General features: G+C 54.5%; 2 protein-coding genes across 3 annotated transcripts; one reads left to right on the forward strand and one right to left on the reverse strand.

The window, feature by feature from the left end:
• Window positions 1-2,089: 2,089 nt before the first annotated feature.
• On the reverse strand, window positions 2,090-22,267 carry LOC119096212 (ATP-binding cassette sub-family F member 3). Of its 2 annotated transcripts, none has more exons than XM_037219011.1 (16): window positions 22,175-22,267; window positions 18,552-18,622; window positions 14,566-14,671; window positions 13,546-13,720; window positions 11,808-12,025; window positions 11,321-11,425; window positions 10,527-10,685; window positions 8,606-8,806; window positions 7,467-7,649; window positions 7,066-7,138; window positions 6,587-6,687; window positions 4,707-4,884; window positions 4,374-4,554; window positions 3,747-3,817; window positions 2,994-3,143; window positions 2,090-2,529 (listed from the first exon to the last, which is right to left on the reverse strand). In XM_037219011.1, the coding sequence occupies exons 2-16, from the start codon at window positions 18,616-18,618 to the stop codon at window positions 2,371-2,373; spliced, it is 2,127 nt and encodes a 708-aa protein (XP_037074906.1). In that variant the 5' UTR covers window positions 18,619-18,622; window positions 22,175-22,267; the 3' UTR covers window positions 2,090-2,370. The 2 variants fall into 2 exon arrangements, with proteins under 2 accessions (XP_037074906.1, XP_037074905.1); XM_037219010.1 differs by having other exon boundaries at window positions 22,179-22,261.
• A 312-nt stretch (window positions 22,268-22,579) lies between these two features.
• LOC119097081 (eukaryotic translation initiation factor 4E type 2) lies at window positions 22,580-26,593 on the forward strand. The gene is made up of 7 exons (XM_037220117.1): window positions 22,580-22,686; window positions 22,871-23,014; window positions 23,837-23,897; window positions 24,213-24,337; window positions 24,575-24,689; window positions 25,067-25,356; window positions 26,404-26,593. Exons 2-7 carry the CDS (start codon window positions 22,983-22,985, stop codon window positions 26,444-26,446), a joined length of 666 nt encoding a protein of 221 aa, XP_037076012.1. The 5' UTR covers window positions 22,580-22,686; window positions 22,871-22,982; the 3' UTR covers window positions 26,447-26,593.
• The last annotated feature ends 448 nt before the right edge of the window (window positions 26,594-27,041 follow it).

Here is a 27,041-nt window from a genome sequence, read left to right on the forward strand (position 1 = left end):
CAGTACGCTCACTTATGCTATATGCCACGGATCCGCCGTAGCTGCTCGCGGAAATACACAACACAGCCAAGGTCAGATCGGTGATTTGTCCTGCCTAGATGCATGCAGTATGAATAATTAATGGAATTCTTGAGCGGGTTATACCGCTAGTTAAGAAATCATAACTGCATTTACGTAGTGAACTAGACTACTCACAATCGACGCTGGAAACGCAACAACATGAGTCACTCACTTGTCTACACTCAAAGATTGGTGAATCGGGATGTAGCATGGAAACCTCTAAAACTAACCAATACGCGGGCTAAAATTTAACTCATCACACGACTGGGAAATTTCCGATGTGATGGCAAATCTCTCCAAACTCCCAAACAAACCAAACAGGGCGCATTCTCTCTCATTCAGAGCAATTTCGGCGCAGTCGACAACATGCGCCAACAGCGACCTGTCACCTAAAGCGCTGTCTGATTTCTCATCTGAAGTAGAATTACCCCTATGCATATAACAGACCGCGACTTAACCCGAAAGAAAACGGCAGCGGAAGCTGTAGTTGAACACGGTTGCCAGAATTGATCCTTATGTGTAGTTTGTGTATCATTATGTGTAGTATGTGTAGTATCATTCCATCAATGAGTCCAATGAAGAGAAGGTCTTAAACGCAAGCACGCGTGAAATCAACGCGCCATCTTAAATTTCATATTATCTATCACAGACAGAGGCGCATTTTTGTTTGTCTCCTTATATCTCTTTTCTAAGAAGGTGGTTCAGAAGGTGGAACAAAGGATCAAGCTGGATAACAATTAACAAGTCGAGAATGCCGAATGTCTGTTCTAGGAATTATCCAAAAAATTGAACAAACTTTGATAGGCGAAAATAGACCGTAGAAGTAGGCCGGTATAGTAGTAACGTGCCGAGGCAGCGCGAGAACAGAACACGACACACCGAGCGTCAGGTCAGGACAGATCGGTGTACCGACGTCAGGTCAGGACAGATCGGTATACCGACGTGAGGTCAAAGCAGATCGGTGTACTGACGCCAAGTGAGGATCGATCGGTGTGCCAACATAAGGTCGGGACAGATCGGTGTACTGCCATACGGTCAGGACAGAGCGGTGTACCGACGCCAGGTCAGCACAGATCATCGTGTAGACATCAGGACAAATTGGTGTACCGACATTTGGTTAGGACAGACCGTTTTATCGACGTGAGGTCAGGACAGACTGGTGTTTGAAAAGGACGGACTGCTGAATTATATGGATGGGTTCACTTGCAGTTAAGAGACAAAACAGCAGTTTGTGCAATTCTTACAAATCAGGGAGGGGAAAATGGACACGACCAAAGCCTTTCAAAGGGGGCAATTTATATCTTGTCCACAAGACGTCATTGGTCATTTACTTCCAACATGGTCACACTGCGCTGAAGATAGCTTTATATTTACGGATCATTCTGTGCTCGCATGTGCCATGATACCTGAGAGGCTTGTTCGAAAATGAAAATAAATCGGCTTACAACTAACTTAAAGCTATGAAGAAACCAGTTACACGCCAACAGATTCCACAACTGAACGTTATACCAGCGGGTCCACTGGAGCCACACATCTTGTGTGATAAGCTGTTATGCATAGTAAGACATAACAGGTGTGATGGGGCGGCCGGCAACATAACCCGACGCCTGCCCGCGTACGACTGTAAGTCCCGAACCGTCTCATGATTCACCAAGTGGGGTTCTAACCGCAGCTCTGACGAAACCCGACGTTACGGCCGGGCGCTGTCAGAAGGAGGTAGCGAGCGGGGCGTTTCATGCCTTCCACGCCTCGCTCGTCTTTCCAGTTACCTTACGTGTCTTCCCTCGCCGAGCAGAGTTTCGAGTCAGAGTCCAGAGCCGAGTCCAGTCAAACATCGCGTGTTCATAAGATGAGGTCCTGGCGTGGTGAGATGATACACCAGAGAGATTCCGTAGCCAGACAAACACCTCTGCACGTGCATGGAGATGTTGTCGAGGGGGTAATGTTCGAAGCAGCTTTGTCTTTCCTCACACTGCACTAAAACCTCGTCCGACTCCAACGCGGACGAGGGAAGACACCAGCGTGCAGACCGTGTGTTGTATTAGCAAATTCGGTTTGATACATGTTCAGCGTATCAAGGGCTTTTGACAAAGCCTCCAGCTAGCGTGAGAAGCACATTTTCAACAAAGCTAAACAGAGCATTGGTCGCGTGGCCCGCATCGCCCGTCGCCACTGCAGAGGCACATCACCCCACACCGTCCTCCCAATCCGCCCGCTCTCCGGCCCCTGCCTTGAAGCCTCCGCGCGCGCGCCGGTCGGACCCGCGCCGTCCTCCAATTCCATTAGATCGGGCCTAGATGGGGGCCGGCATCAGCCGGCGTTGGCCGCCTCGATCTCGCGCCGCACGATCGTCTTGTACTCGTCGAAGCCGCCCTCCAGCGCCTTGACGGTGCCGTCCGCGCAGACCCAGAGCTCGCGGCACACCATGCGGATGAGGCGCTCGTCGTGAGAGACGAGGATCACGCCACCCTGCGGGCGCGACGGCGCGTCAGAGCGGCAGCACGGGGCCAGCCAGCCGCCGCCACAGACAGGGCGCACGGCCGGCGCGCATCAGGCCATGCTACTGGGGTCCCTGGACACGCGCTGGAGATAGCACGGGTCATTGCTCCATTTACCACAAGCTGGGAACAAGGATGTCCGTCTTTATGCTGTACGGGATAAGTAACAGACCATATACCGGATCCCTGCTCACCGCCCGAAAAGACCTTACTCTGGTGATCAGCAAAGAGCCCAGCGGGCATCACTATAACCCTACATCATCGTCATCACATGAGAGTAAGCGGCCAACAACACTGAGCCAGCTGAACACCGCCGCGCCCGGCTTCTTCGAGCGCCACGCCGCAGCAGCGCTCCAGCGCCGCGGCTCTCTCGGCGACACGGCCTGCCCGCCCGCTCCAGCGTCCCGTACTCAGTGGGACCGGCGACAAACTCACGTTGAAGCGGTTGATGGCGTGTCCGAGCGCCTCGATCGTCTCGATGTCCAGGTGGTTGGTCGGCTCGTCCAGTATGAAGAAGTTGGGTCGCGCCATGCAGAGCGCGGCAAAAGCCACGCGCGACTTCTGACCCCCGGAGAGACTGCCCACCTGGCGGCCAGAGCGGTCACGGTCAGCGTGGGTCCGGCGAACACGAGGGAACCAACACCATACCATCAGCAACTCCTGGTGTAATCGCTGTGGATCGCTGGAAAAGTTTCGCAGGTCAGATGAAGCGCAGTATAAAGCGTAGTATTCAAGGGAAAAATGATGCATCACATGACTGCAAAGTGCGATGGATTAGCATTGCCAAACCCACCAGCGAGACACGCGTAGATACATCGAAAAAGTGCTTAAAGACGCAAACCACCGTCAAGATACACCACACTGTGTTCTCCCACATTGGTTGTCATATAGCTCGAGAGTGTAGCACACGACGTTTGGCAGGTAACAGGCGCAACTCTCGACAGAGACAAATGTGAACATCGCCCCCAGCTCCGTTTCCGCCGACACACCAACCGCTGACACCATGAGCCGTCACCCAAGTGGCGGCGACCGCAGGCAATAATTAATCCCACTCCCGACAGATGTCTCAGCTGCCACGCCGTTGGCCGGCGAGCGATAGACGACACGGCCGGCCGCCGCAGCGGCGACACGCCAGCGTCTCCGAGCCGTCTCCGGCCGGAGTCGGCGGCGGGGTCGGTCGAGCCGCACCTGCTGCGTGGCCAGGTCCCCGGACACGCCGAAGCTGCCCAGCTGCTGACGATACTCCTCCACCGGCCGGCCTGCCGGCCAGGCCCCGGTCAGCGCTCAGCACCCCCAGCGGCAGCCACAGCTGCCGGCCTGCGCGCTCGTCACAACACTTAACCCGCTTGTTGCATCATCCGATACAGAGCAACGTATTTGGATTTATCTCAGAAGCCTGTGGAATTCATTAATATATGGCTGCATCATGCGGTGTCCGCGTCCACGCAGGGATCTAAGTAAAATAGAATAAAAACCGCTCTAAAAGAAAAAAAACTGTCACTCGCCCGCCACGCGGCGTCAGCAGAAAATGAAATACAGACTGCTAGCCTACATCACTGCTGTTGGCTTGTCTTCCGACCTTAATGTCCGCAACACTCTCATGTTCCACGGTACATATCCGAGACTACACGCCAGCAAGGCAATAGCATGCTCATTTACGTTGTTATCCTTGTATGTTCATTCGTGTGCTAGCACTCCTGCCTCAAACAACCGTGTTTCGACCATTCACTTCCCGTGCGTTCTGTCCACCTGTGTGTCTGGACAAGACCATACAGCAGTGCCTGCTCACATATCCCCGCGCTCTGTGGTGCTCACCTGGGAACCGTTTGGCCAGCAGCTGGATCGAGTGCACGGTCATGTCTAGCTGGTCCACGTGGTGCTGCGAGAAGAACGCGATCTTGAGGTTGCGGTGCGCGTGCCGCATGCCAGCCACCGGCGACAGGTCGTCCATCAGGATCTTCAGCAGCGTCGTCTTGCCGGCGCCGTTCTCTCCCACCTGGCGGCGGACGGAGCAACTGGTCACTTACCGGCCGCCAACAGAGCCCGCCAGCGAGGCCCTCAAGCCGTCGGGAGGGGGCAAGTGAGCGGAGATCGGAAAGAGGGAGCCGTGCCCCCGCTGGTACCCGCTACACCAGCAGCCTCACTCACAATGCAGATGCGTGACTCCATGCTGGTGCTGAGGTCGACCTTGCGGAAGATGTAGCGGTCGGAAGTGGGGTAGCGGAAGTCGACCTCGTCCAGCTGCAGCACGGGCGGGTTTAGCGGCTCGGTTGGCGGGAACTTGAGCACCACCTCCCCCTCCGGCACGATCGGCACCAGCACCGGACTGTGGAGGTACACAGGCGAACGGTGATCACCCCCGGAGGACTGGGAGCGGGTCACACAGCGAACGGTGGAGGTACACAGGCGAACGGTGATCACCCCCGGAGGACTGGGAGCGGGTCACACAGCGAACGGTGGAGGTACACAGGCGAACGGTGATCACCCCCGGAGGACTGGGAGCGGGTCACACAGCGAACGGTGGAGGTACACAGGCGAACGGTGATCACCCCCGGAGGACTGGGAGCGGGTCACACAGCGAACGGTGGAGGTACACAGGCGAACGGTGATCACCCCGGGAGGACTGGGAGCGGGTCACACAGCGAACGGTGGAGGTACACAGGCGAACGGTGATCACCCCGGGAGGACTGGGAGCGGGTCACACAGCGAACGGTGGAGGTACACAGGCGGACGGTGATCACCCCCGGAGGACTGGGAGCGGGTCACACAGCGAACGGTGGAGGTACACAGGCGGACGGTGATCACCCCGGGAGGACTGGGAGCGGGTCACACAGCGAACGGTGGAGGTACACAGGCGAACGGTGATCACCCCGGGAGGACTGGGAGCGGGTCACACAGCGAACGGTGGAGGTACACAGGCGGACGGTGATCACCCCCGGAGGACTGGGAGCGGGTCACACAGCGAACGGTGGAGGTACACAGGCGAACGGTGATCACCCCCGGAGGACTGGGAGCGGGTCACACAGCGAACGGTGGAGGTACACAGGCGAACGGTGATCACCCCGGGAGGACTGGGAGCGGGTCACACAGCGAACGGTGGAGGTACACAGGCGAACGGTGATCACCCCCGGAGGACTGGGAGCGGGTCACACAGCGAACGGTGGAGGTACACAGGCGAACGGTGATCACCCCGGGAGGACTGGGAGCGGGTCACACAGCGAACGGTGGAGGTACACAGGCGAACGGTGATCACCCCCGGAGGACTGGGAGCGGGTCACACAGCGAACGGTGGAGGTACACAGGCGAACGGTGATCACCCCCGGAGGACTGGGGGCGGGTCACACAGCGAACGGTGGAGGTACACAGGCGGACGGCGGAGATGGCCGTGACAGCGGTGGACGGCGTACGAATAACAGACGGGAAATGACAGCTACCACTCCGATGGCAGAGCACAACCGCCGCGCACGACACCGACACACGGCCGGAGCGGCAGCGTACACACTCCGATGGCAGAGCACAACCGCCGCGCACGACACCGACACACGGTCGGAGCGGCAGCGTACACACTCCGATGGCAGAGCACAACCGCCGCGCACGACACCGACACACGGCCGGAGCGGCAGTGTACACACTCCGATGGCAGAGCACAACCGCCGCGCACGACACCGACACACGGTCGGAGCGGCAGCGTACACACTCCGATGGCAGAGCACAACCGCCGCGCACGACACCGACACACGGCCGGAGCGGCAGTGTACACACTCCGATGGCAGAGCACAACCGCCGCGCACGACACCGACACACGGTCGGAGCGGCAGCGTACACACTCCGATGGCGGAGCACAACCGCCGCGCACGACACCGACACACGGTCGGAGCGGCAGCGTACACACTCCGCGCCGCGGTCGGACTCCCACTGCCGCGGCCGTTCGGCATGCTACAACCGCAGCCGTTCGACCGCACAGCTTGGTGAGTTCAATGAATGCTGCGCTTACTCCATCTCATCCTATGGAAGACATGTTCACTTACAGCTTTTCCAGCATCTTGATCTTGCTCTGGACCAGCGACGCTCTCTTGGCGTTATATCTGAACTTGTCGATAAACTCCTGGGCGTGTGCCCTAAACGCCATCTGAAGAGACCCAGACAAGCACAACCATGAAGACACGAACATTTCGGACAGGGCCAGGCCGGGCATCAGTCCCTGACTCGCCTAAGACTGCGTCTCAGCTGACGCGTAAGCGGTAGTGCCCGTTGGCAGCACGTCATTCAGCCGTCGGAGGGTTGCGGAATACAGGCGCGCGCTACAGAGCGACACGCTGAACCACCCGGGAGACAAGCATCGGCGACGAAACGAACTCAACGACACGGCAGCCAGGGTTGTGAGATCGAGGAGATAAAACACAAGCCACAGGTGCTGAGATCCTGCCGTTCTTTTGACCAGCCAGCCGAGGTCGTCAAGTGACCCTGTAACAAAACTGACACGAAGCAGAGTCCTGTTGGCACTTACCTGAGCTTCATACTCCCGTTGCTGATTCTTCATCTTCTCCGTCTTGGCTTTCACAAAGTGCTCATAGTTACCTCTGCAAGCAGAAGGGTGGGCGGTATACAATAATACCCAGAGCACTGAAGTTACAGATCCCAAATAGGTAGCAACATATATCAACACGCATTATCGCGTTATGCGTATCACTTACACTGCAAACGCCTTCATAATTCCACTTTTATCGTGCGTCTCAACTAATCTTCGCCCCACTGACGTGTGCTGCTAATACAACAAGCCAGAACGTCTCCTGAACAGTGCCTCGAAACTCCCGCTTACGCCACCTGGGTCCGAGCGCCGTCACAGACGACACCAAAAGACCACGCCCAGAGGCCGGGCGTGGGTGGCGACGCGGCGGCCGTCCTCACTTGTAGCAGTCGATCTTCTGGTTGTGCAGGAAGAGGATGTCGGTGGGCACCACCTCGAGGAACTGGCGGTCGTGCGACACCACCAGCAGCGTCGACGGCCACGTCTGCAGGTAGTCCTCCAGCCAGATGATGGCCTTCATGTCCAACATGTTCGTCGGTTCGTCCAGCAGCAGAAGGTCCGGCCTGGCAGGCGCGGGCACCCCCGTCAGCGGCCGCTCGCAGTGGTCTGACGTGTGTCAGCAGGGCGCCCAGTGACACACTGACAGTGTCAGCGACGAGCCAGGTCTATCGCGGTATGTAAGGCAAGCCCGCCATCGCTGGTGCCGCGGTGAGGCTGTGCGCTACCGCCCGCAGGAGCGGTGAGTGACCACGAACGTTCTCAGGTCTCACACAGTGTCGTCATGGACCACAAAGCACACGCTTGGGGCGTGGCGGTACCGCCAGACGAGAGCGCGCACACTTCCCATTGACTAGCAGCCATGAGATCAGCCTCGCACCGCTTCACAAGAGGCCAGCTGCGACACGCACAGCTGGCGAACTCACTTTGAGAACAGGCCTGCGAGCTCACTACGAGAAGAGGCCCGAGATCTCACTGTGAGAAAGCCTCCGAGCTGACTGTGAGAAGGCCTGCGAGCTGATTGTGGGAAGGGGCCTGCGAGCTCATGAGAAGGGGCCTGAGATCTCACTGTGAGAAGGCTTGCGAGCTGACTGTGAGACGGCCTGCGAGATGACTGTGAGAAGTCCTGTGAGCTGACTGTGAGAAAGCCTGCGAGCCGACTGTGAGAAAGCCTGCGAGCTGACTGTGAGAAGGCCTGCGAGCTGACTGTGAGAAGTCCTGCGAGCTGACTGTGAGAAGGCCTGCGAGCTGACTGTGAGAAGTCCTGCGAGCTGACTGTGAGAAGTCCTGCAAGCTGACTGTGAGAAGGCCTGCAAGGTGATTGTGAGAAGAGGCCTGTGAGCTCACTGTGAGAAGAGGCCTGCGAGCTGACTGTGAGAAGAGGCCTGCGAGCTCACTGTGAGAAGAGGCCTGCGAGCTGACTGTGAGAAGAGGCCTGCGAGCTCACTGTGAGAAGAGGCCTGCGAGCTGACTGTGAGAAGAGGCCTGCGAGCTGACTGTGAGAAGAGGCCTGCGAGCTCACTGTGAGAAGAGGGCGCGGGCGAGCGCCAGCCGCATCCGCCAGCCGCCGGAGAACTCGCGGGTGGGCCGCTTCTGCATCTCGGGGCTGAAGCCGAGACCACGCAGGATAACCGCTGCGCGCGCCGGCGCCCGGTCCGCGTCCGAGGCCTGCAGGCGCGCGTACACCTCCGACAGCTGCTCCGAGAGGTTGGCGTCCTGGTGGCTGGAGACGGGAGATGAGGGTCACCACGGCACGGCATCCTGGTGGCTGGAGACGGGAGGGGAGGGTCACCACGGCACGGCGTCCTGGTGGCTGGAGACGGGAGGGGAGGGTCACCACGGCACGGCGTCCTGGTGGCTGGAGACGGGAGGGGAGGGTCACCACGGCACGGCGTCCTGGTGGCTGGAGACGGGAGGGGAGGGTCACCACAGCACGGCATCCTGGTGTCCGGAGACGGGGGGGGGGGGGGGGGGGGCGATCAACACGTCGGAAAGACGCCACAGTACGAACCACCATGTTCTAATAAACGGACATACTGGTGTCCGGAATACGCAACAGATAACTGTATTGGGTCCATTGGTCCTTCCACTAACGCCCAATAACATACACACAACATGACCAACTGCAACGAGTAAGCTGACGCCCGTTCTTCACAGAAGAGGGCAGCGTTTTCCCTGCCGTTCAACAGTCGTTACGGCTAGTTAGTGATGGCTCATCTTGCGGTCATTCTATCAATCTGTTCTTGTGACTACGCTAGCCGCAAGACCACCGCAGTCTACTGGCGTTTTGTAGCATTGCCCACACGTCCGCAGGCGCGGTGTTTGCTGACAAACCGGGAAGCGTCTTGTAGGTGACGTATTTCCATTGTGGCGTCATCGGCCGGGGAGCTACCGCCGCATTCTCGCGTGCCGATTGACCTCACCTCACCAAGTGACCACCGCCGGAGTCGGCGGGGGGAAGGGGGAGGGGGAGGGGGAGGGGGGAGGGGGAGGGGGAGGGGGAGGGGGGGGAGGGGGAGGTCACCGTCCCGTGTAAATCCTCCCAGTCGTTGCTACTATCGTGGAGAGGGTTGTTCAACGCCAGATGCGCTCCAGTCTGTCCAGAAGTCATCTTCATGTCTCAGCCCAGCGTGGTCTGAGCCCGCACCATTCCGTCGGAATCTCTCCCCCGGGCGTCCCAGACCGGACTCCGGGAGTCATGAACCGCTGACCATGGCTGGCTGGGCTCCATGGCTGTGGTTCGATCCATGGCTGGATTCGGTCCATGACTGAATTCGGTCGATGGCTGGAGTTCGGTCGATGGCTGGAGTTTGATCCATGGCTGGCGTCCAGTCTATGGCTGGACGTCGGTCCATGGCTGGAGGTCGGCCGATGGCTGGAGGTCGGTACATAGCTGGTGTTCGGTCCATGGCTAGATATTGATCCACGGCTACAGTTCGGTTCGGATCGGTCCATGAAGTTCGCGACTGTTCGCCCTCGTTCGTCCAACGGTGTTGGCCTCGGGCCGTTGCTTCTCCAGGTTGAAAAGATTATGATCCAATTTCGATACCCTGCGCTTGACGTTTCTTACACTGTGCAAACTTTATGTCATCATGTTATGCAACACGATAGCATACCCTTGGGTAACACGATTTTCTTATCTTTATCACGAAAACGGAGGTGAATTTTAACATCAGATTGCTACCATAAATGTACCAACAATGTTACAATGTTGTGTAGTCAAACAAACAGCCCACATGTGGAAGTCCTGAAAATGCGATAGAACAAGTTTTAAAAATGCACTGCCTGTCCCTGAAACTCTCTGGCGCTATGCTCACTGCTGCAAGCATATAGCCCCGTCCAAACAGCGACCGACCGTGTCGGCCCGGGCCGGGCCGAGGCCGCTCAGTAACAACATCTTCAGCAACGCCGGCATCCACTCTCGCCGCCGTCCGAACGCTCACCCGTCGTTGATGCGCGCGGTGAGGTGGCGCTCCCGCGCCAGCAGCTCCTCCCGCGCCGTGTCGCACTCCAGCACCGACTGCAGCGCCTCCGTCTCGTCGCCGGTGACCTCCTGCTCCACGTGCAGCACGCTCACGTGCGAGGGGATCACCAGCTGGCCGCTGGAACAGCGCCGCCGGCCGTGAGAGGCGGCGGCGGGCCGCCGACAGGCGCCGGTGGTGCCCCGCAGTTTGTATCATCAGGCGGCAGACCAAGGTCTGTTCGGCTACGAAACCGAGCGCCAGCAATGCGTCAAGCAAGAACGAGTGGACGATGGAGTAACGGGTCGGTGATTTACGAATGAACATGTGCATGACAGGCTCTCACGACAGTTTGATGATTTGTTTACGGCATTCGCGTGATTTAGATGATGACACCAACATCGCATCTCTCTCGCCAGCTGACGGGTAGACGTCGGCAAAATGCCAAGGTACGAATTGAGTCCGACACGTTTTCAAGCGCACTTACTCCATGAATACGTCAAACGCTTCATATTTCCCTCTAAAAAATGACGTCATCACTTCGCGTAACTCGCTTCACATACAGACAATGAGCCTCTTGAGACGGAGGTAACGGACAAAACACACCGAAGCGAAGGCCTTGGACGAGTGGGCATCACGTGCGCGTGTCGCACCGGAGGTGATTCGATCTTTCGATCGTGCGCAAGGTGAAGTTCTTTTACACTCATTGCATGGCGTGTTTTCCGTTTAGCAGCTGGCGTGTTGGTGGTGGTGAAGCAGCCGCGGGCTTCACCCACCTGGAAATCATTCGCAGCATGGTGGTCTTGCCGAGGCCGTTCCTGCCCACATAGCCGTACCGCCGGCCGTACACCAGCGTTATGTCCGCCCCGGTCATCAGCACCCTGCCGAGACACGGCGGCACGGGTCAGGGGGCACACTGACATCAGGTGCACCCAGTGGGGATGTGGTGGGTGCACACCCTGACCTCGTCTGACCTCGGCCTCCTGCAGGGACAGGGCAGACGGCGCACGCTTCGTCAACAACACCACGCGAGGACGCGATGGACGGTGCAGGACACGCTGACACCGGCATCCCTCTTCCGCCGACATGGCGCAGAGGGTTCAGAATAGACACTGATATCAGCATGCTCCACAGGAATGCTGGGCAGGCAACACACTATAGTCACCAACATCTTTCCCACTCACCGCACCGCCCTTCGCGCACGTCGCATGTGCGTGCTTTGCCCCCCCCCCCCCGCCCCCACTCTACTCCCACCGCACCCACTTGTCTCCGATGGTAATGTCGAAGTTCTCGATGCGAATGTCCTTGCACATGTTGGCGCCGCGGGCTTCTGCGCGCACGTCGCGTTTGGAGATGACCTGCGAGGCGCTGGCCGTCTTCTCGGCCAGGCTGGCCGCCGCCGGCGCCGGTGCCGCGCTCTGCTTCTCCAGCTTCTTCTTGATCTTCTCCTCAGCCTTCTCCAGCTTCTTGGTGTCCACGCGCTAGCGGCGGATGGCAGAGCGGAGGGGGTGAGGTGAGCACTAGTCGATGAGAGAGAGAGGTGTGAAGTGAGCACTCGTCGATGAGAGGGAGATGTGAGGTGAGCACTCGCCGGTGAGACGGAGGGGTGAGGCGAGCACTCGGCGGTGAGACGGAGGTGTGAGGTGAACACTCGCCGGTGAGAGGGATGTATGGGGTGAAGACTCGACTGTGAGAGGGAGGTATGAGTTGAATACTCGCCTGTGAGAGGAAAGGGTGGGGTGAGCACTTGCCGGTGAGGTGAGCACTCGTCGGTGAGATGAAGGTGTGACGTGAGCACTCGTCGGTGAGAGGAAGGTGTGAGGTGAGCACTCGCCGGTGAGAGGAAGGTATGAGGTGAACGCTTGCCGGTGAGACGGAGGTGTGAGGTGAACACTCGCCGATGAGAGGGAGGTGTGAAGTGAACACTCGTCGGTGAGATGAGGGTGTGAGGTGAGCACTCGCCGGTGAAACGGAGGTGTGAGACGAACACTCGCCGGTGAGAGGGATGTGTGAGGCAAGCACTCGCCGGTGAGGGGATGTGTGAGGTGAACTCACTTGTGAGAGGGAGGTGTGAGATGAATACTCGCCTGTGAAAGGGGGGTTAGGGAAGCACTCGCCTGTGAGATGGGGGTGTGAGGTGACCACTCGCCGGTGAGAGGCAGGTGTGAGGTGAGCACTCGCCGGTGAGAGAGAGGGGTGATGTGAGCACTCGCCGGTGAGAGGGAGGTGTGAGGTGAGCACTTGCCGGCGAGAGAGGGGTGAGTTGAGCATTCATCGGTGAGAGTGAGGGGTGAAGTGAGCACTCGCCAGTGAGAGGGAGGGTGAGGTAGTTCGCCATCGTGTTCACGTTGCCGAGACCTTAGCACGATACTACACCGTTTTCGCTAAAGATCTAAGCCTGGCGTAGATGTACGGACAGGGGTCAAAGGTACTGGACACACTTCCTGGAAGTTTAACATTGACGCTGTGACCATGCACGAAAACAGATGGCTTTATATGGGGTTTGGGTTTTCTGCTCTCCTCTTTGCGGTCATTGCAAGCTACCACCGAATCCTTCTGGATTACTGATGGCCACAACACCAAACAAGTCTGGTCTCTTCTGACACATCAGCCATGCAGAAAAAGGCCGGTCCTGATGATCAGCCGTGATTACCTCAAGCATTTTAGGTCAGAACTCAGTCTCACTACATCTGCCAATGGAGCTGAGGTGCCGCACATGTGCTTTCACAGCCAGACAGCAGCTGAGTGGTCAAGGACAGGGAGCCGCAAAAGATCCGGGCCTAGCCTCCATCGTTCCACTACCGTACCCGGCCCCGTCTCATTCAATTCAAGTCAATGCCATCCCATCGCGTCCCATCTCATCTCATCTCATCTCATCTTATCAAATCACATCACATCACATCAATCACACCACATCACATCTCATCCCATTCCATTCTATTCCATTCCATTCCACCCAATCCCGTTCAATCCAATTCCCACACCCCTGAGCGGGACTGACCGAGACGACCTCCTTCTGCGCCAGCCAGATGCTGGGCATCTCCTGGACCGTGTCGTCTCCGGCCAGCGAACCCAGGTGCACGGGCGCCTCCAGTCGCTTCCGGCCGCCGTTGGCCACCTGGTGGCCGTCCGGAGCACTAACTCGCAGCTGCGCCATCACCCGGTCACAAAGCAGGCTGCCGATCACCACCCCCGGTCAGGGTTACGGTCAGGTCACCGACAGGTCACGCTCAAGGCCACTGTACCCTGCACAGAACAACGGCGGAGAAGACCTCGCGCACAGGTCGACGTCGAGACCGCAGTCCCCGCTGGAATGTGGTGTTTAGCATAGCCTCCACCAATTCCTTCGCTCCTCGCCACCCACTAAGCGTTCACCGCTGGTGGACACTGGCGTTGTCACGCATGGTCGGATTGAGACGTACTGATTACGTTTGTCAATTCAACATATGAGATTTGATGACAGAGAGCACGCCTTAGTAGGCGCAAGCGGACCGCATAAGCAAGTCGGTAAAGCAAATCCGTACCAGGGCAACATGAGAACAGAGCACGACGGACCAGAAGTTAGGTCAGGATAGAACGGTGTATCGACGTCAGGTCACGACAGAGCGGTGTATCGACGTCAGGTCAGAACAGAGCGGTGTACCGATGTCAGGTCAGGACAGAACGGTGCACCGGCGGCAGGTCAGGACAGAGCGGTGTACCGACGTCAGGTCAGGACAGAGCGGTGCGCCGTCAGGTCAGGACAGAGCGGTGCACCGACGGCAGGTCAGAACAGAGCGGTGTACCGACGTCAGGTCAGGACAGATCGGTGCAACGACGGCACGTCAGGACAGATCGGTGCACCGACGTCAGGTCAGGACAGAGCGGTGCGCCGACAGCAGGTCAGGACAGAGCGGTGCACCGGCGTCAGGTTAGGACAGATCGGTGTACCGACGTCAGGTCAGGACAGATCGGTGTACCGATGTCAGGTCAGGACAGATCGGTGTACCGAGGGCAGGTCAGGACAGGTCACAACACTGACCGAACCACGTGCTCGCTGTCGTCGCCGGCCACCTGCTCTACGATGCCGCCGATCGCCTCGTACACGTCATCGCCGGACTCAAACTCCTCGCCCGAGTCGAGCACCCCTGCCGGCGAGGGGGCGTGCCAGAGGTCCGTTCCACTCCGCCGCCAGGTCGCGGCTCATTTACCCACAGCCGTGGCATCGGACGACCCCGTGACCCCCTCCCCGTCCCGTGCTGTCGGCAGTCATTTTAGCTTGTACACTTTGACTGGCCATGTCCATTATTTTGCTTGAAGACTTGATGCAACGTGCAAGTACTCTGGTTACAGCTCGCACATAAAGTGTGATAATGTTGCATCGCGGAAATAGTCGAATAAATGTGGAGCGTGTAAAAAGCGTGTCTAAAAAGGTAAGGAAATGCGTGCCAAATGTTACCGCCCGTAAATGGTGCCACTTGCATACGGCGGATATTGGCAAACACATTTTTCGCATGGAAGTTATCGAAAAAGTAGTGCCCAAAATCATCACGACTGGTCAGCCAACAAAATACTTTTCTTTCAAAACTCCAAGCATAGCATTTTCCAGGATTCTTGAGACATCAGGACGTAGACATACCAGGACAACTCGGCAATGACCACAAAAGTATTGGGAAAACATATTATTTCCAACCTAACATTCTAACACCAACTGCAGCCAGGAGCTACAACAGCGAATTTCTACCCCAAAGTTTCCTCAACATGAGTCACAGTTGTAGTTCAAAGATTAGCAGCATCTTGACACGGCCCATGTGACATGGGCTTGAAACCATTCTTCCCGCTACCACAACGACAATCTCTGCGAGTCTACTGATCAAGTCCCCTGCCGATAACACTCGAAGCCAACCTTCCCAGCTCAACACCACGGTCAAGCTCTACTGAAAAAAACCTGGTGTCAAAAGGTTGAGCCACGTCCAAGGCGTTTTCATGTAAAACAGGTGTGTGGTTCAGCTGCCGCCACATCCAGTCCATATACTTGCTGAGGTCGGTGTAGACGCTGGGCAAGCCCGCGTCGCCGCAGCCGCGGCCACTCGACACCACGGCCACCAGCCGCTGCCGGCCGGCGGGGCCGACGGCCAGCGGACCGCCGGAGTCGGCGCGACACGCGTCCCGGCCACCGCCGGTCAGGTCGGCTGCACACAGCATACGGCCACCGAAGCCGCCCGGGAACAGCTGGCGCACGAGCGAGTTGGGCGCGGCGCCGTCCAGGTGCAGGCGCTCACATTCGGTCGGATCCGTCACTGTCACGTCCGCCTCCAGCAGCACGGAGGACGGGCGGCCGGCAAACCTCGTCACGCCCCAGCCGGCGACGGTGGCGCGCTGGCCGGGCCGCACCGAACCCAGCTGTGCCGGCTGCTGCCTCACGGCCGCCGACAGCGTCAGCATGGCCAGGTCGTTCTTGAAGCCAACATGTTCCGGGTGCACGACGACGCGCAGCACGTCCCGATCGGCGTGCTGGCCGTCGGTGGTCGTGCCGAGCCAGGTCTCACCGAGCCGCACCACCAGCTGACTGGGCGCCACTCTGACTAGACAGTGGGCCGCCGTCAGCACGTGGCGCGAGCTGAGCAGTGAGCCGCCGCACAACCAGCGGACCGAGCCGTCCGGCTGGCGGGCCCCCAGTAGCGCGATGAACGTCCACTTGGTCTGCCGCTCGCTAGGGGACACCTCGTCACCTTGGGAAATGGGAACGGGCCTGCCATCGTCTACCTGTTGAAAGCTCAGGGAGGGTTGTTCGAACGCATCAAGCAGGGCCGGACTCAAGGCGACCGTCAGCAGAAGAGCCCGCAGTAGCGACATGACACCGGCAGAAAGAGTGGTGCCTGCTGTCCGCCATCCGCGCCTTATATACGGCGGAATACGCCGCCAATCTCATCACGAGCGCCGCTTCAGCCGCTGCGGCGGCCGCTGGCGCGAACCAGTCGGTAAGTACGGATCCGTGGTCAGCCGGCGCTAGGTACAGCCATACCTGACAACCCGGGGCCTAGGTCCTCCACCAGATGTGGAGGCGAAAGGCGGCGGGAAATTCCGGCTCGGGGAATGCAATCTACCCCCAGCTTCGGATGCATCCAGCCACGGCACGGCGGCGTGCTTTTGCAATTTGCCATTTAGCCGTTCGTCATTTCGGCATGTCAGCTTGTTGACATGTCGCCACGTTGCTAGCCGTCATTAAGGAGCTTCCCATTTCGGCACGTCGGCATTCTTCCATGTCGCTGACATGGAAGTCGTCATATACCAGTCGACAAACAGGCGCTCGACAAATTGAGTCGATTTTTGTCCGGACACCTCGGTGACGTGACGACAGTTCCAGAGATATCGGCATGCATACTTTCGACCACCATCGAAGACCATCACACAAATTAAACAATCATTTTGAAAGGTACGTATTCACCTGAATGCGGCAGGAAAATACATCAAATCGGGAGTAACGGCAGACACGGGCCAGGTGGAAATGTGGATAATAGGCGAATCCTAACCTGGATGCGATCGGGGAAATGGATCAACTCGACCGGTGGCGCAGCGGCCCCGAAGTTTGCATTATGACCTCTTATCGTGCTCAGGCCATGCAGCATAACATAAGCATGTAATGTGAGGACAAACCCACAGCTAATGAAGGGCTCATGGCTGGCAGTACGCTCACTTATGATATCCGCCACGGATCCGCCGTAGCTGCTCGCGGAAACACACATCACAGCCAAGGTCAGATCGGCGATTTGTCCTGGCTAGATGCATGCGGTATGACTAATTAAGGGACACGTTGACCGAAGTTATACCGCTAGTTAAGAAACCATAACTGCATTTAGGTAGTGAATTAGACTACTCATAATCGGCGCTGGAAACACCACGACAACATGAGTCACTCACATGTTCGCACTCACGCCAGTGATTCAAAGATTAGTGAATCAGGATGCAGCGTGAAAACATTTAGAACTAAACAATACGCAAGTTGAAATTTGACTCATGATGCGACTGGAAAATTTCCGATGTGATAGCAAATCTCTCCAAACTCCCAAACCCACCAAGCAAGGCACATTCTCTCATTCAGGGCATTTTCGATGCAGCAAAGACAACACGCGCCACCAACGACCTTTGACCTAAAGCGGTTTGATATCTTATCTGAACTAGGATCGTCCCTACGCATATAACAGACCGCGACTTAGCCCGGAAGAAAAGGGCAACGGAAGCTATGGTTGAATCCGGTTGTCAGAATTGATTCCTGGAGTTACATATCAGTGGGTCCTTTGAAAGTGAAGGTCTTAGATGGAAGCACGAGTGAAATCAACGGGTCATCGTTAACACCATGCGCCTGTAACAAACGCATTTTCGTTTGCTTCCTTGCTGATGTTTTTTTTAAGAATGCGGTTGAGGAGGCGGGGCAAAGGATCAAGCCAGCTAACAAACCCCAAATCAAGAAAACTGAATGTCTGTTCTAGGAATCATTCGAATAATTGTCACTCGACGAGTACCCGCCTTATTTACAGAATGAATACGAAAAAAGCTTAAGTACCTGTCATGCACATCGCATCACATATTCCTCAAAACACAGGCACATCAAGAATTTGCGCATCCTCAGAGCCAAAATCTGAGCCCAGATATCGCGGCTGCGAGGGGGGAGGGCACACACCAAGATATCCTTATGTCCGGGGACGTAGGGAGGTCTAGGGGTTCAAGCTGGTCACCCTGGGAGGGGCGAACAATTACCAGAACACCACCTGGTTAGATATGTACTGTCATTGACATCAGGAGGGCCGCACAAGATCCCGGCGAGGGATGAGAGGAGACAGCGTGGCTCCTGGATCTCCCGTTTGTGAAGCCTGGCGGTGCAGGACGAGACCGTTTCCGGTACAACAGGCCCGCCGAAAGCAATGTTTATTCGGTAAGAAGCGACCTTCGCTGCCCAATACTACGCACATGGATTGTGTTTGGACACTGCTGCACGCATACAAGGTCGTGCACGGCGAGGAAACGTACCTTCCACATACTGGAACAGATCTTCGTCCATGTGTGGGAAGGCATCGCGAACAATTCGGGCTGCCATTGTCCTGTGGCGAACCAGAGCACGTTACAGCTCTCAGGCCGTTGCTATGGTGATAACTTGTGACTAGAGAACAAACAGCGAAGAAGCATTAGGAGTGAAAATTAGACATTTTAAGGTTCAGTGACATGTGTGTCCGCCAGCTTAGCTTACTTGTCAGCTTTCAGGAAATAGAACGACTTTTTCTGCTGGAACCCAGCCTCACTGAACTTCATTTGTTTCTGCCTTTTCAGGTGGGACTGCATGGGAACTAGGGCACCAGGGGAGCTAACTAACGCTCACTTTCTTAGGATATTAAACTGACCCTATGCCATGGGCTAGAAAGAGATGAGCAAAATTACCAAATGTGTATTGCAGCCTCTGCTCCCACCTAGCTTGGGGAAAATTCCATTGTCCCTGTCATGCGGAATGTCCCAGCATGAGGTATGCCATACATGGCGTGGATGCAGTGTGAGCCTGGCTTGGGTCTGAGTCGCACAGTGCTGGCTAGGGACAACGTGTCACACAGGAGGGCATTCCAGTCAAAGGGAACATCATGTGAAGTCAGGCACCATCTCCATGCAACACAAGAAGATGCTGAACTAGCAGCCCCGTGGTACTAGGTGCAAGTCCAAAGGAGTGTGCATTGTTTGGCCCAAATGAAATGCAGGCAACTGACATTCAGCTGACAGCTGACCAAAGAGGGTGACCAGGCCTCAGGCCAAGGGTGCTACAGCATTGTGCAGCACGTGACACCCTCCTCAGCAATGTCCGGCGAAAGGGTGCAGGCAAAATTATCCATTGAACTAGATGGCACAGCCTGGGTGGTGTGTTCAGAGTACACACAGGGTTTGCTTAGCAGGTACTCAATTGAAAACCATTCATGTGAATCACTCAAATCAATGTGGTAAAAAGGGCTTTATGGGACTATCTTAAACAGTACTGGCTCCAGATATCCAGCATTGGCTCCTGATATATGAGATATTTTCTAATGGTGGGTGCTAGTAAAATCTGATTTGACTCTTGTGAAGGACTTTTAATGGCAGACCACTCCACCAAGGATCAGCGACAGAATACAATGATGATGTCACTCAGCCAATATCCGTAGTACAGTAATGACACCCTGAGGCAACTGAGTCCCCCCCCCAGATGATGCTGTTCCCTCACTTTCCAGACAAGGCTTGTCCTTATCTTTGGATCTGCCCCACATTGTTCAAGCCCAGACTACCAAATGACCCTTGTATGATGAAGCTGTACTCAGTGTATGCTGTATATGTATACAAGTACAAGCAAGCAGGGGCTAAGGTTCACAAACAACTACCACAGAATGATCACCACCTGGGTTGCTGATTTAAGAACTATTTAGTTTACATTGCAAGTCCATCAACAGTGAATGAATGACCCAAACCAACATGGCCTTTTCTTGGACCTATGTCATACAGAGTGAAAGCACCTAAAATTTACAAACATTCAAACATGCATGAATATACACCAAATGTGAAGTCAACAGATAAGTAGAGTTAAGAGATAAAAACATAAAAATGGGACAAAGGCATGATTCTGCTGTGAAGTAGTTATGACTGCAAATTCATGAAGCAGCTTTGCTTTTGACATTGCTGGTGTTGCCTGCTCCCAAAATCTCAGCTGGCTGTCTCCAAGCACACCTAGGTCTCCCTCCTGCCACACTTCATGTACTTTGGTGCCACTCAGGTAAAGTCAGGTGCATATTGCAAAGAACAGTCTGCATCACTTTGCACATGAACCCTCCACAGGAAACACCTCGCTCATGTGACTGCTTCAGCAGGCATGTTGAGGCAAAAATTCAGCAAAATGCTTGATGGTGCACTGACATGTAGCGGAATGCCATTCACAAAGATGGCGAAATCCCCAGCTTAAGCGCATACCCCAGGAGTATTTCAACTGCAGCAAGCATGCACTGTCAAGGCAGCCTATGCACCATAAAGCAGAACCATTCAATGTTTGCCTGTCAACATGACTGCAGCTAGCTTATTTAGTAATCTTATGTAACCCTGATGTGTTGAGCTCAAAGACATCTTTAATAGAGCACACAATGCAAGGCCTGACTTAAAAATACAGGTACATTACATGCTTACAGCATTGGTATTCCTCCATCCTCAGTCAAGTGCCATTTTTGCATGGACTTATATGCTTATATGGGAAGGATACTGTGTTAAATTGCATGAAGGAGCACTGTCTCTAATGTACTGGATCAACTCATCCTGTACTATACATTACATAATTCAGATAGAGAAGGCATTAGGTTGACTGCTTGATGGCCTTCAGTATCATACACCTTTTTGGCGAATTGGATCTACCTGCTAAAATTTCTAAATGTACTGATGCCTGCCAGCATCTGACAAAGTATGTTCTGAGGAGCAGACAGAGTGATAATGACCCAAGTCTTTTGTAAAATGAGCATACCTATTGCAAAGTATGCTTTTTGCACACATTCAAAGGGATATTCCAAAACATTTCTAAGAACCATGTCAGAAGGGAAAAGGGGACCATCTATGCATTCTTTAAACATGCAAGGACATAAGGGTTTGGATGGACATTTGACAAACCAAAGTACAACAAAGGGGCTGGGATGAGTTTGGATGCAGTAGTTACACTCAGGTGTAAATATAAATGATGCTCATCTTTTTTAACATTAAAATCCCCAAAATCAAACACCATTCTCTTCTATTCATGGCGAGCAGGATAGCTATCTTTGTTTCATGCTTCTTGTCCAGAGTGCAAAAACAACAAATTATGCTGAACATATCTGGCATAACAGTGACATTACTGCAACAGTTTCAATGCATATGCAGATGCATTGCATGCATAATGCAGACAGAATCCTATACACAATGGCCACCAATTTCACTGCATAGAGGCCCAATGTTTCAGGGCATCACAATGTTATAAAGGCAATTTTGCACAACAGGAGTCTGAAAATGTTTTTACACCACAGCAGTTTAAAAATTTGAGTCAATTTGCCTTGTCCAACTTACTGAATGCTTCCACAAGTCAGGCCACATGGATGTTATGTAGCATCCAACAGTGAAAGGATTTTTGGCAGACTCATCTCCAGAGTCAAAATCAGGGTTTAAAGAGCACCCTTGGCATGTGCCACATGGGCAATATGCTATGATGTAACATGTAATGCAACATGTAAAAATGGTTCACTGTACATACAGGAGAATGGAGGTATTACCCAGCATAGCTGGTGAACAGCCAGGGGAGTGAAAGCAAACAACCAAAAATGCCTAGCATATTTCATGATGATGCCCAAAATAATTTAAAAAATATACAGACACGAGCATAACATGCTTGCAACATTATCAAAAGCTGTTCTTTCACAAAATACTAATGGAAATGGACGCTATACCACGCACAAGCTCAAGATCGTGCGGGAAACAGCCGTAACCCATTATAGATCACCCAAGCTTAACAAGATGGCCTCTTTACGACGCGTCCGCAAGACGGGTCATTTGCAGCGTGGGAATCACATAAATACGTCTAATTTAAACGAAAAGTGCCTTCTGATCATGCATGACCAAAATAACTATCTAAGTACCTGCCTCTAATTGACGCGCCCCAGCACGGACCCAATCGTGGCAGCTGGCCGTCACTCGTCGGCAAGGCAGTGCCCAGGGCAACGTTGTGCAAGCCGATTTGTCTCTGCGTGTCCATAATTGAGGCATAACAAAGCTTCCAAATTCTGGCAGCCATTACCGGCACCAGAGTTATCGCAAATGATGGGTAAATATTTGTAATTTATTGACGTTTTTGCCATTTTACGGATAGAATATGCATAAATAGTTCCTTTTCAGCCTATTTTCTCAAATATATACGGTATTATATGACAAATTGACAAAAATATCGAGTAAACGCCCTACATATTTGTTGTGAAGTGAAGTCTACATAGTAAAGATATCAAAAAAACTTCACACACTCACAGCGACCACACCGTGTACACCGCGCACGGCGGAATAGCATCGGCACTGTGGGACCACGAGAAAATTGGGGGTGGTGGGTTGTGTGTGGTGAAGTTGGGACACAGAAGCTAACGTTGTATCGCTGATCAAGGTAGGGTCGGTATCCTTCGAATTTTTGAGTGGAGCGAGGGCGTCTGCCTTTGGTATGCGGTGTCTGGTTATACACCCGTCGCTGTGGTATCAAATCAATGGCTGCGAGCTTTTCGGTGTTGTAACTGCCCGTGCCATACATGACATGAACAAGCAATGACGACTGTAACTGTCGTCTGTTTCAGGGCAGTTTCAAGGACAACGCCATACTCATCGCATTCTGAAAGCTGTGGGGCTTGAGGCCATCCATAAAAGGCTGTGTTTTGAAGGTTGCAGCTGCAGCCTGAAGGTGCTAAAATGAGTGCAAAGTCAGGGAATCAATTTGAGGCGTAAGTGCCATACTTTTTATTTTAAAAAATGGTTTGGCTTGTGATGAATTGGTGGTACCAATCTAGCTTTCATCATATCAGAAGCATTGTACAAGACAGTGACTTATGCTGCTGGTCCCATTTTATCCTGTAGCATACAACAGCACCTCCCTGCAGCCTGTGTTGATGTTTTCTCAAAATATTGGATAAAAATTACCATGGAACCTCATTTGTCACCTGTACTTGACCAATGCTGCACAACAAAGTGCTTAAATCTGGCATAAGAAGTAAGGAGATACTGTCATAGAAACCAGGGTGGTACATCTAAGCATTTTCAGGATGAGAATCTCATTTCTCTTTATTGATATGAGATCATTAGGTTTTGTTGCAAAACATGCAAAAATACATATTGCAAGCATGATAAAATGCATGAAATACAGTGTTAAAACAATAATCTATGCACATAGTATTACATACATATGTTATGATTTAATCATGCAGTCTTCAGTGGGTACTTCAATACTGCAGTAGGTATTTAATGGCCAGACTCATTGTCCTTGCAGGGCTTTCATCTGTCACTTATAACAGTATTTATTTGCAAATGGTGATTATGGTTGCACTTCCTCGCACTCTGCACCTTCCTGAGTTTGATATACCTATATTGGTCATCATTTGTATGATGATAACCTTTGTTCTGAAGGTGACATAATGTACTCCATCTGTGTTTTTTTGTGACTGGTGCTGTATGCTTCAAAGCACTTGTTATATGTTACCACTTTTGTTATGAAGGTATGATAAGAGTTTAATCCATGGCACCATGTCTTATAAATGATTGTTTTTCAGTTTAAAAATGAGTGATGACAGTGGAGAGGAAGACAGGGAGCTGAAAGTTGGTCATAAACTGGTATGTAATAAATATCTGTATTTTGCATTTGTGGGTTCTGTGGGTACTAACATCTTATGTTAAGATAGAGTGAAATCAGTTTGATGCCTTTTTTGCTGCTTTGTGTGCACCAGTGGCATGGATGAGTAATATGATTTGATGTTCCCTTATTTTAATATTGAAATACTTAAATCATATTGTAGGATATGCCTATAGGTCATCATATCTCTGGTGCATACTGAAGTACACAGCAGCAGTTATGCTGTTGTCATGGAGGCAGCATTGTCAATGGGGACCATCAGCCCCTAAGGTGATGTTACACCATCTTTGTTTCAGCCTCCTCTGGAGATCCCACCACACCATCACAAGCTGCAGCATGTGCACTGCTTGTGGTTCACGGCACGTTCGCCAGGCAACAAACACTCAGCCAGCTTTGACCAGAACCTCAAGCTGGTTGGAAGGTATGGAACATTGCAGACTGTCACATACTGGCTGGATTGATACCATGACATTCCAAGGGCCGCTAGCTATCCATGCTTGCCGAGACAGGTGTAGGTTGCGTTGCATCACATGAAATGCCTTGGGGGATTGCGATGAATTTGGTAATGTGTATAACACAGTCGAGAGATGTGTCACCGAGATGTGTTACCGGCTGTCTGCAGTGTCTGGTGCTGTGACTGATGCTGATGTGGCGGCAGGTTTGGCTCAGTGGAGCAGTTCTGGTCGATATACGGGCACTGTGTCAGGCCACATGACATGAAGGGCCACAGTGACTACCACCTCTTCAAGGAGGGCATCAAACCCATGTGGGAGGTGGGTGCCGCCGGCTGGCTCTCGGTCTCGGCACTGGCCGGTGTTTCTTCTTGTGCTCATGTCTGGTCCATGTGTGGCCAATGGTACCATTCACTCAATTATTTGCGGGTGAAGGCATGTCGGAGCGCGCAGTGTAATCCTTGCCTCAATGTGTTGCGGCGCATCGCCGAAAAGCATGGGGCTTGTTTGCTCACCTGTTTGATTTTGTAAGATGCGCTATCTTTTTGATCGTAATTCCGTAACTTCTGACGCCGTTTGAAGGAGGTAAGCTAGCGTAAATCTCGTGCCCCACTCCAAGAAGAGAAGCCGCGGCCGCGCTGCCCCCCTGCGCGTGCCTGGGCCGTGCTGACCCAGCGCCGCCGCCGTCCGGCCGCCAGGACGACGCCAACAGTCGCGGCGGGAAGTGGATCGTGCGGCTGCGCAAAGGCCTGGCGTCGCGCTGCTGGGAGAACCTGGTGCTGGCGCTGCTCGGCGAGCAGTTCATGGTGGGAGAGGAGATCTGCGGCGCCGTGGTCAGCGTGCGGCACATGGAGGACATCATCTCCGTGTGGAACCGCACGGCCGCCGACACACCCACCACCGCCCGCATCCGGGACACGCTCAAGCGCGTGCTCAACCTGCCGCACAACACCATCATGGAGTACAAAACGCACACGGACAGTCTCAGGTACGGATCCAGCCTGCCGCACACCATCATGGAGTACAAAACGCACGCGGACAGTGTCAGGTACGGGTCCAACCTACGCACGCGGACAGTCTCAAGTACGGACTCAAACTTCGGAACGACACTCATGCAGTACGCAACACACACGGACAGGCTTGGGTACGGACGGTTGGGTGCCGCCGTCGACGAGTAAAAACACACCAGCAGTTTCTGGTACGGAAGCCGGGCTTCAGCTGGGACACGGAACACCCCGACAGGATCGGATTTTGGGCGATCAGACAAGTTCCATGGATTACAAAACCCATGCCGACAGTCAGATGTGGTCGGAAAACGCCGTCACTCACTACCAACAGCACATCGAGAATCTCTAGTACTGGCTGTTAATCCAGTCATAGTGTGTGAGACGCACACTGTGAGCCTGGCATACTTCGCCGTGATAAGATACAAAAGGCGTGCGGACGGTGTCAGGCGTGACCTCTCGGACATCACCGGGGTGGGGCACAGCATCTGCTCCCGGGGGCACAGAGCGCACAACGGCTGTCTGTGAAATAGGCTCCTCCCAGCCTGCAGCATGAGTGCTCATGTCACCATGAAACGCAGAACGCTCGTGAGAAGCCTGAGGTGCAGATGGCCCAACTGTCTAGCGACTTCGTGTTCGGGGCTTTCGACTCGTTATGGTTTGGCTTAGAGTCCTGTGGGGCTGCGGCGGTCTTTTCAGGGCTATGGGGTAAAGCAGAGAGGTGGTTGGTTGGAGGATATCCTGGAGATCGTGGGGAACCGGCCTGCACGTGCGCCGGCTCATGGCTGACGTCCGTGGCCGTCTGGGAAGATGGGGCGGGGCGGGGCGAGGGTCACGATGAGGCGGTGAGTGGGGAGAGAAGGGCGGGTGGCGGGTTTGGGCGTGCATACCGTCAGACTCTGGGGACCCTTGGACTGGTGCCAGCCTCGTACGCCGCCCGTCTCCGCTCACACGCCAGGCGCGCGCCGGCCCACAGCCCAGGCCGCCCTCCTCCAGCGCCGGTTGGTGGCGTCATCTACGTTCTCTTTCAGAGACAACTCTAGCTTCCGCAACACGGATCTGTTCGTCAAGTAAGCGTCCACCGGAGTGGAGTGGCATGCTGACATCTAGCGGCTGGTGATAGAAGCTTCGACGTCTCCCGGTGTCTGGTGCCTCTCGGCCTCTGTCCAATGGTGCGCCTCGCGCGCGACAGTCATCAAATACACTTGTTTTTACGCATGACCCACGCCTGGTTTCACCGATGATGACGGCACTTTTTGCCCAAGCGGGAGTTGCGTCCCGTGAATGGGAACAGCGCGAACCGCTGGCATGTCTGACAAGCTGACATGTGATGCAACAAGGGACGAACTCTGAGCAGCTATTGTCTCCCGTGTTCCGCACAAAACCGGCACACGACAGCCGCGGCCATGCGCGCTGTGCACCGGACGTCCGCGTCTGTTGGGGCTCGTGTGTTCGCGCAGCGGCTTGTGTGGCCGTATGGATGGGGTGTGTATTGGCCGAGTCTATGTGGTGTGCGTGGTCGTGTCTATGGGTCCCGTGTAGCCATGTCAACGGGTTCGATACGCAGCGGCGGCGCCACGGGTTTTGAGTTGGGGGGGGGGGGGGGGCAGCATTTTCGAGGGAACCTCCTGGACGAAATGGGGCCTCCTTGCAGGGAGGCCTCCAGCAC

This window comes from Pollicipes pollicipes, unplaced genomic scaffold (assembly GCF_011947565.3).
Source record: "Pollicipes pollicipes isolate AB1234 unplaced genomic scaffold, Ppol_2.1 Scaffold_4295;HRSCAF=5057_pilon_pilon_pilon, whole genome shotgun sequence".
NCBI classification, from domain to species: domain Eukaryota; kingdom Metazoa; phylum Arthropoda; class Thecostraca; order Pollicipedomorpha; family Pollicipedidae; genus Pollicipes; species Pollicipes pollicipes.

Bases quoted from the DNA above. Each gene is read 5' to 3' on its own strand.
- LOC119096212 (XM_037219011.1), bottom strand. From the start codon at position 18,618: ATGGCAGCCCGAATTGTTCGCGATGCCTTCCCACACATGGACGAAGAT. The intron at 7,139-7,466 runs GTGAGGACGGCC...TTCTGCTTGCAG, and splicing joins CAGAAGATCGACTGCTACAA to AGGTAACTATGAGCACTTTG. The intron at 3,818-4,373 runs GTGAGCACCACA...CCTGGCCGGCAG, and splicing joins GCTGGCCAAACGGTTCCCAG to GCCGGCCGGTGGAGGAGTAT.
- LOC119097081 (XM_037220117.1), top strand. From the start codon at position 22,983: ATGAGTGCAAAGTCAGGGAATCAATTTGAGGC. The intron at 24,338-24,574 runs GTATGGAACATT...ATGTGGCGGCAG, and splicing joins AACCTCAAGCTGGTTGGAAG to GTTTGGCTCAGTGGAGCAGT. The intron at 24,690-25,066 runs GTGGGTGCCGCC...TCCGGCCGCCAG, and splicing joins GCATCAAACCCATGTGGGAG to GACGACGCCAACAGTCGCGG.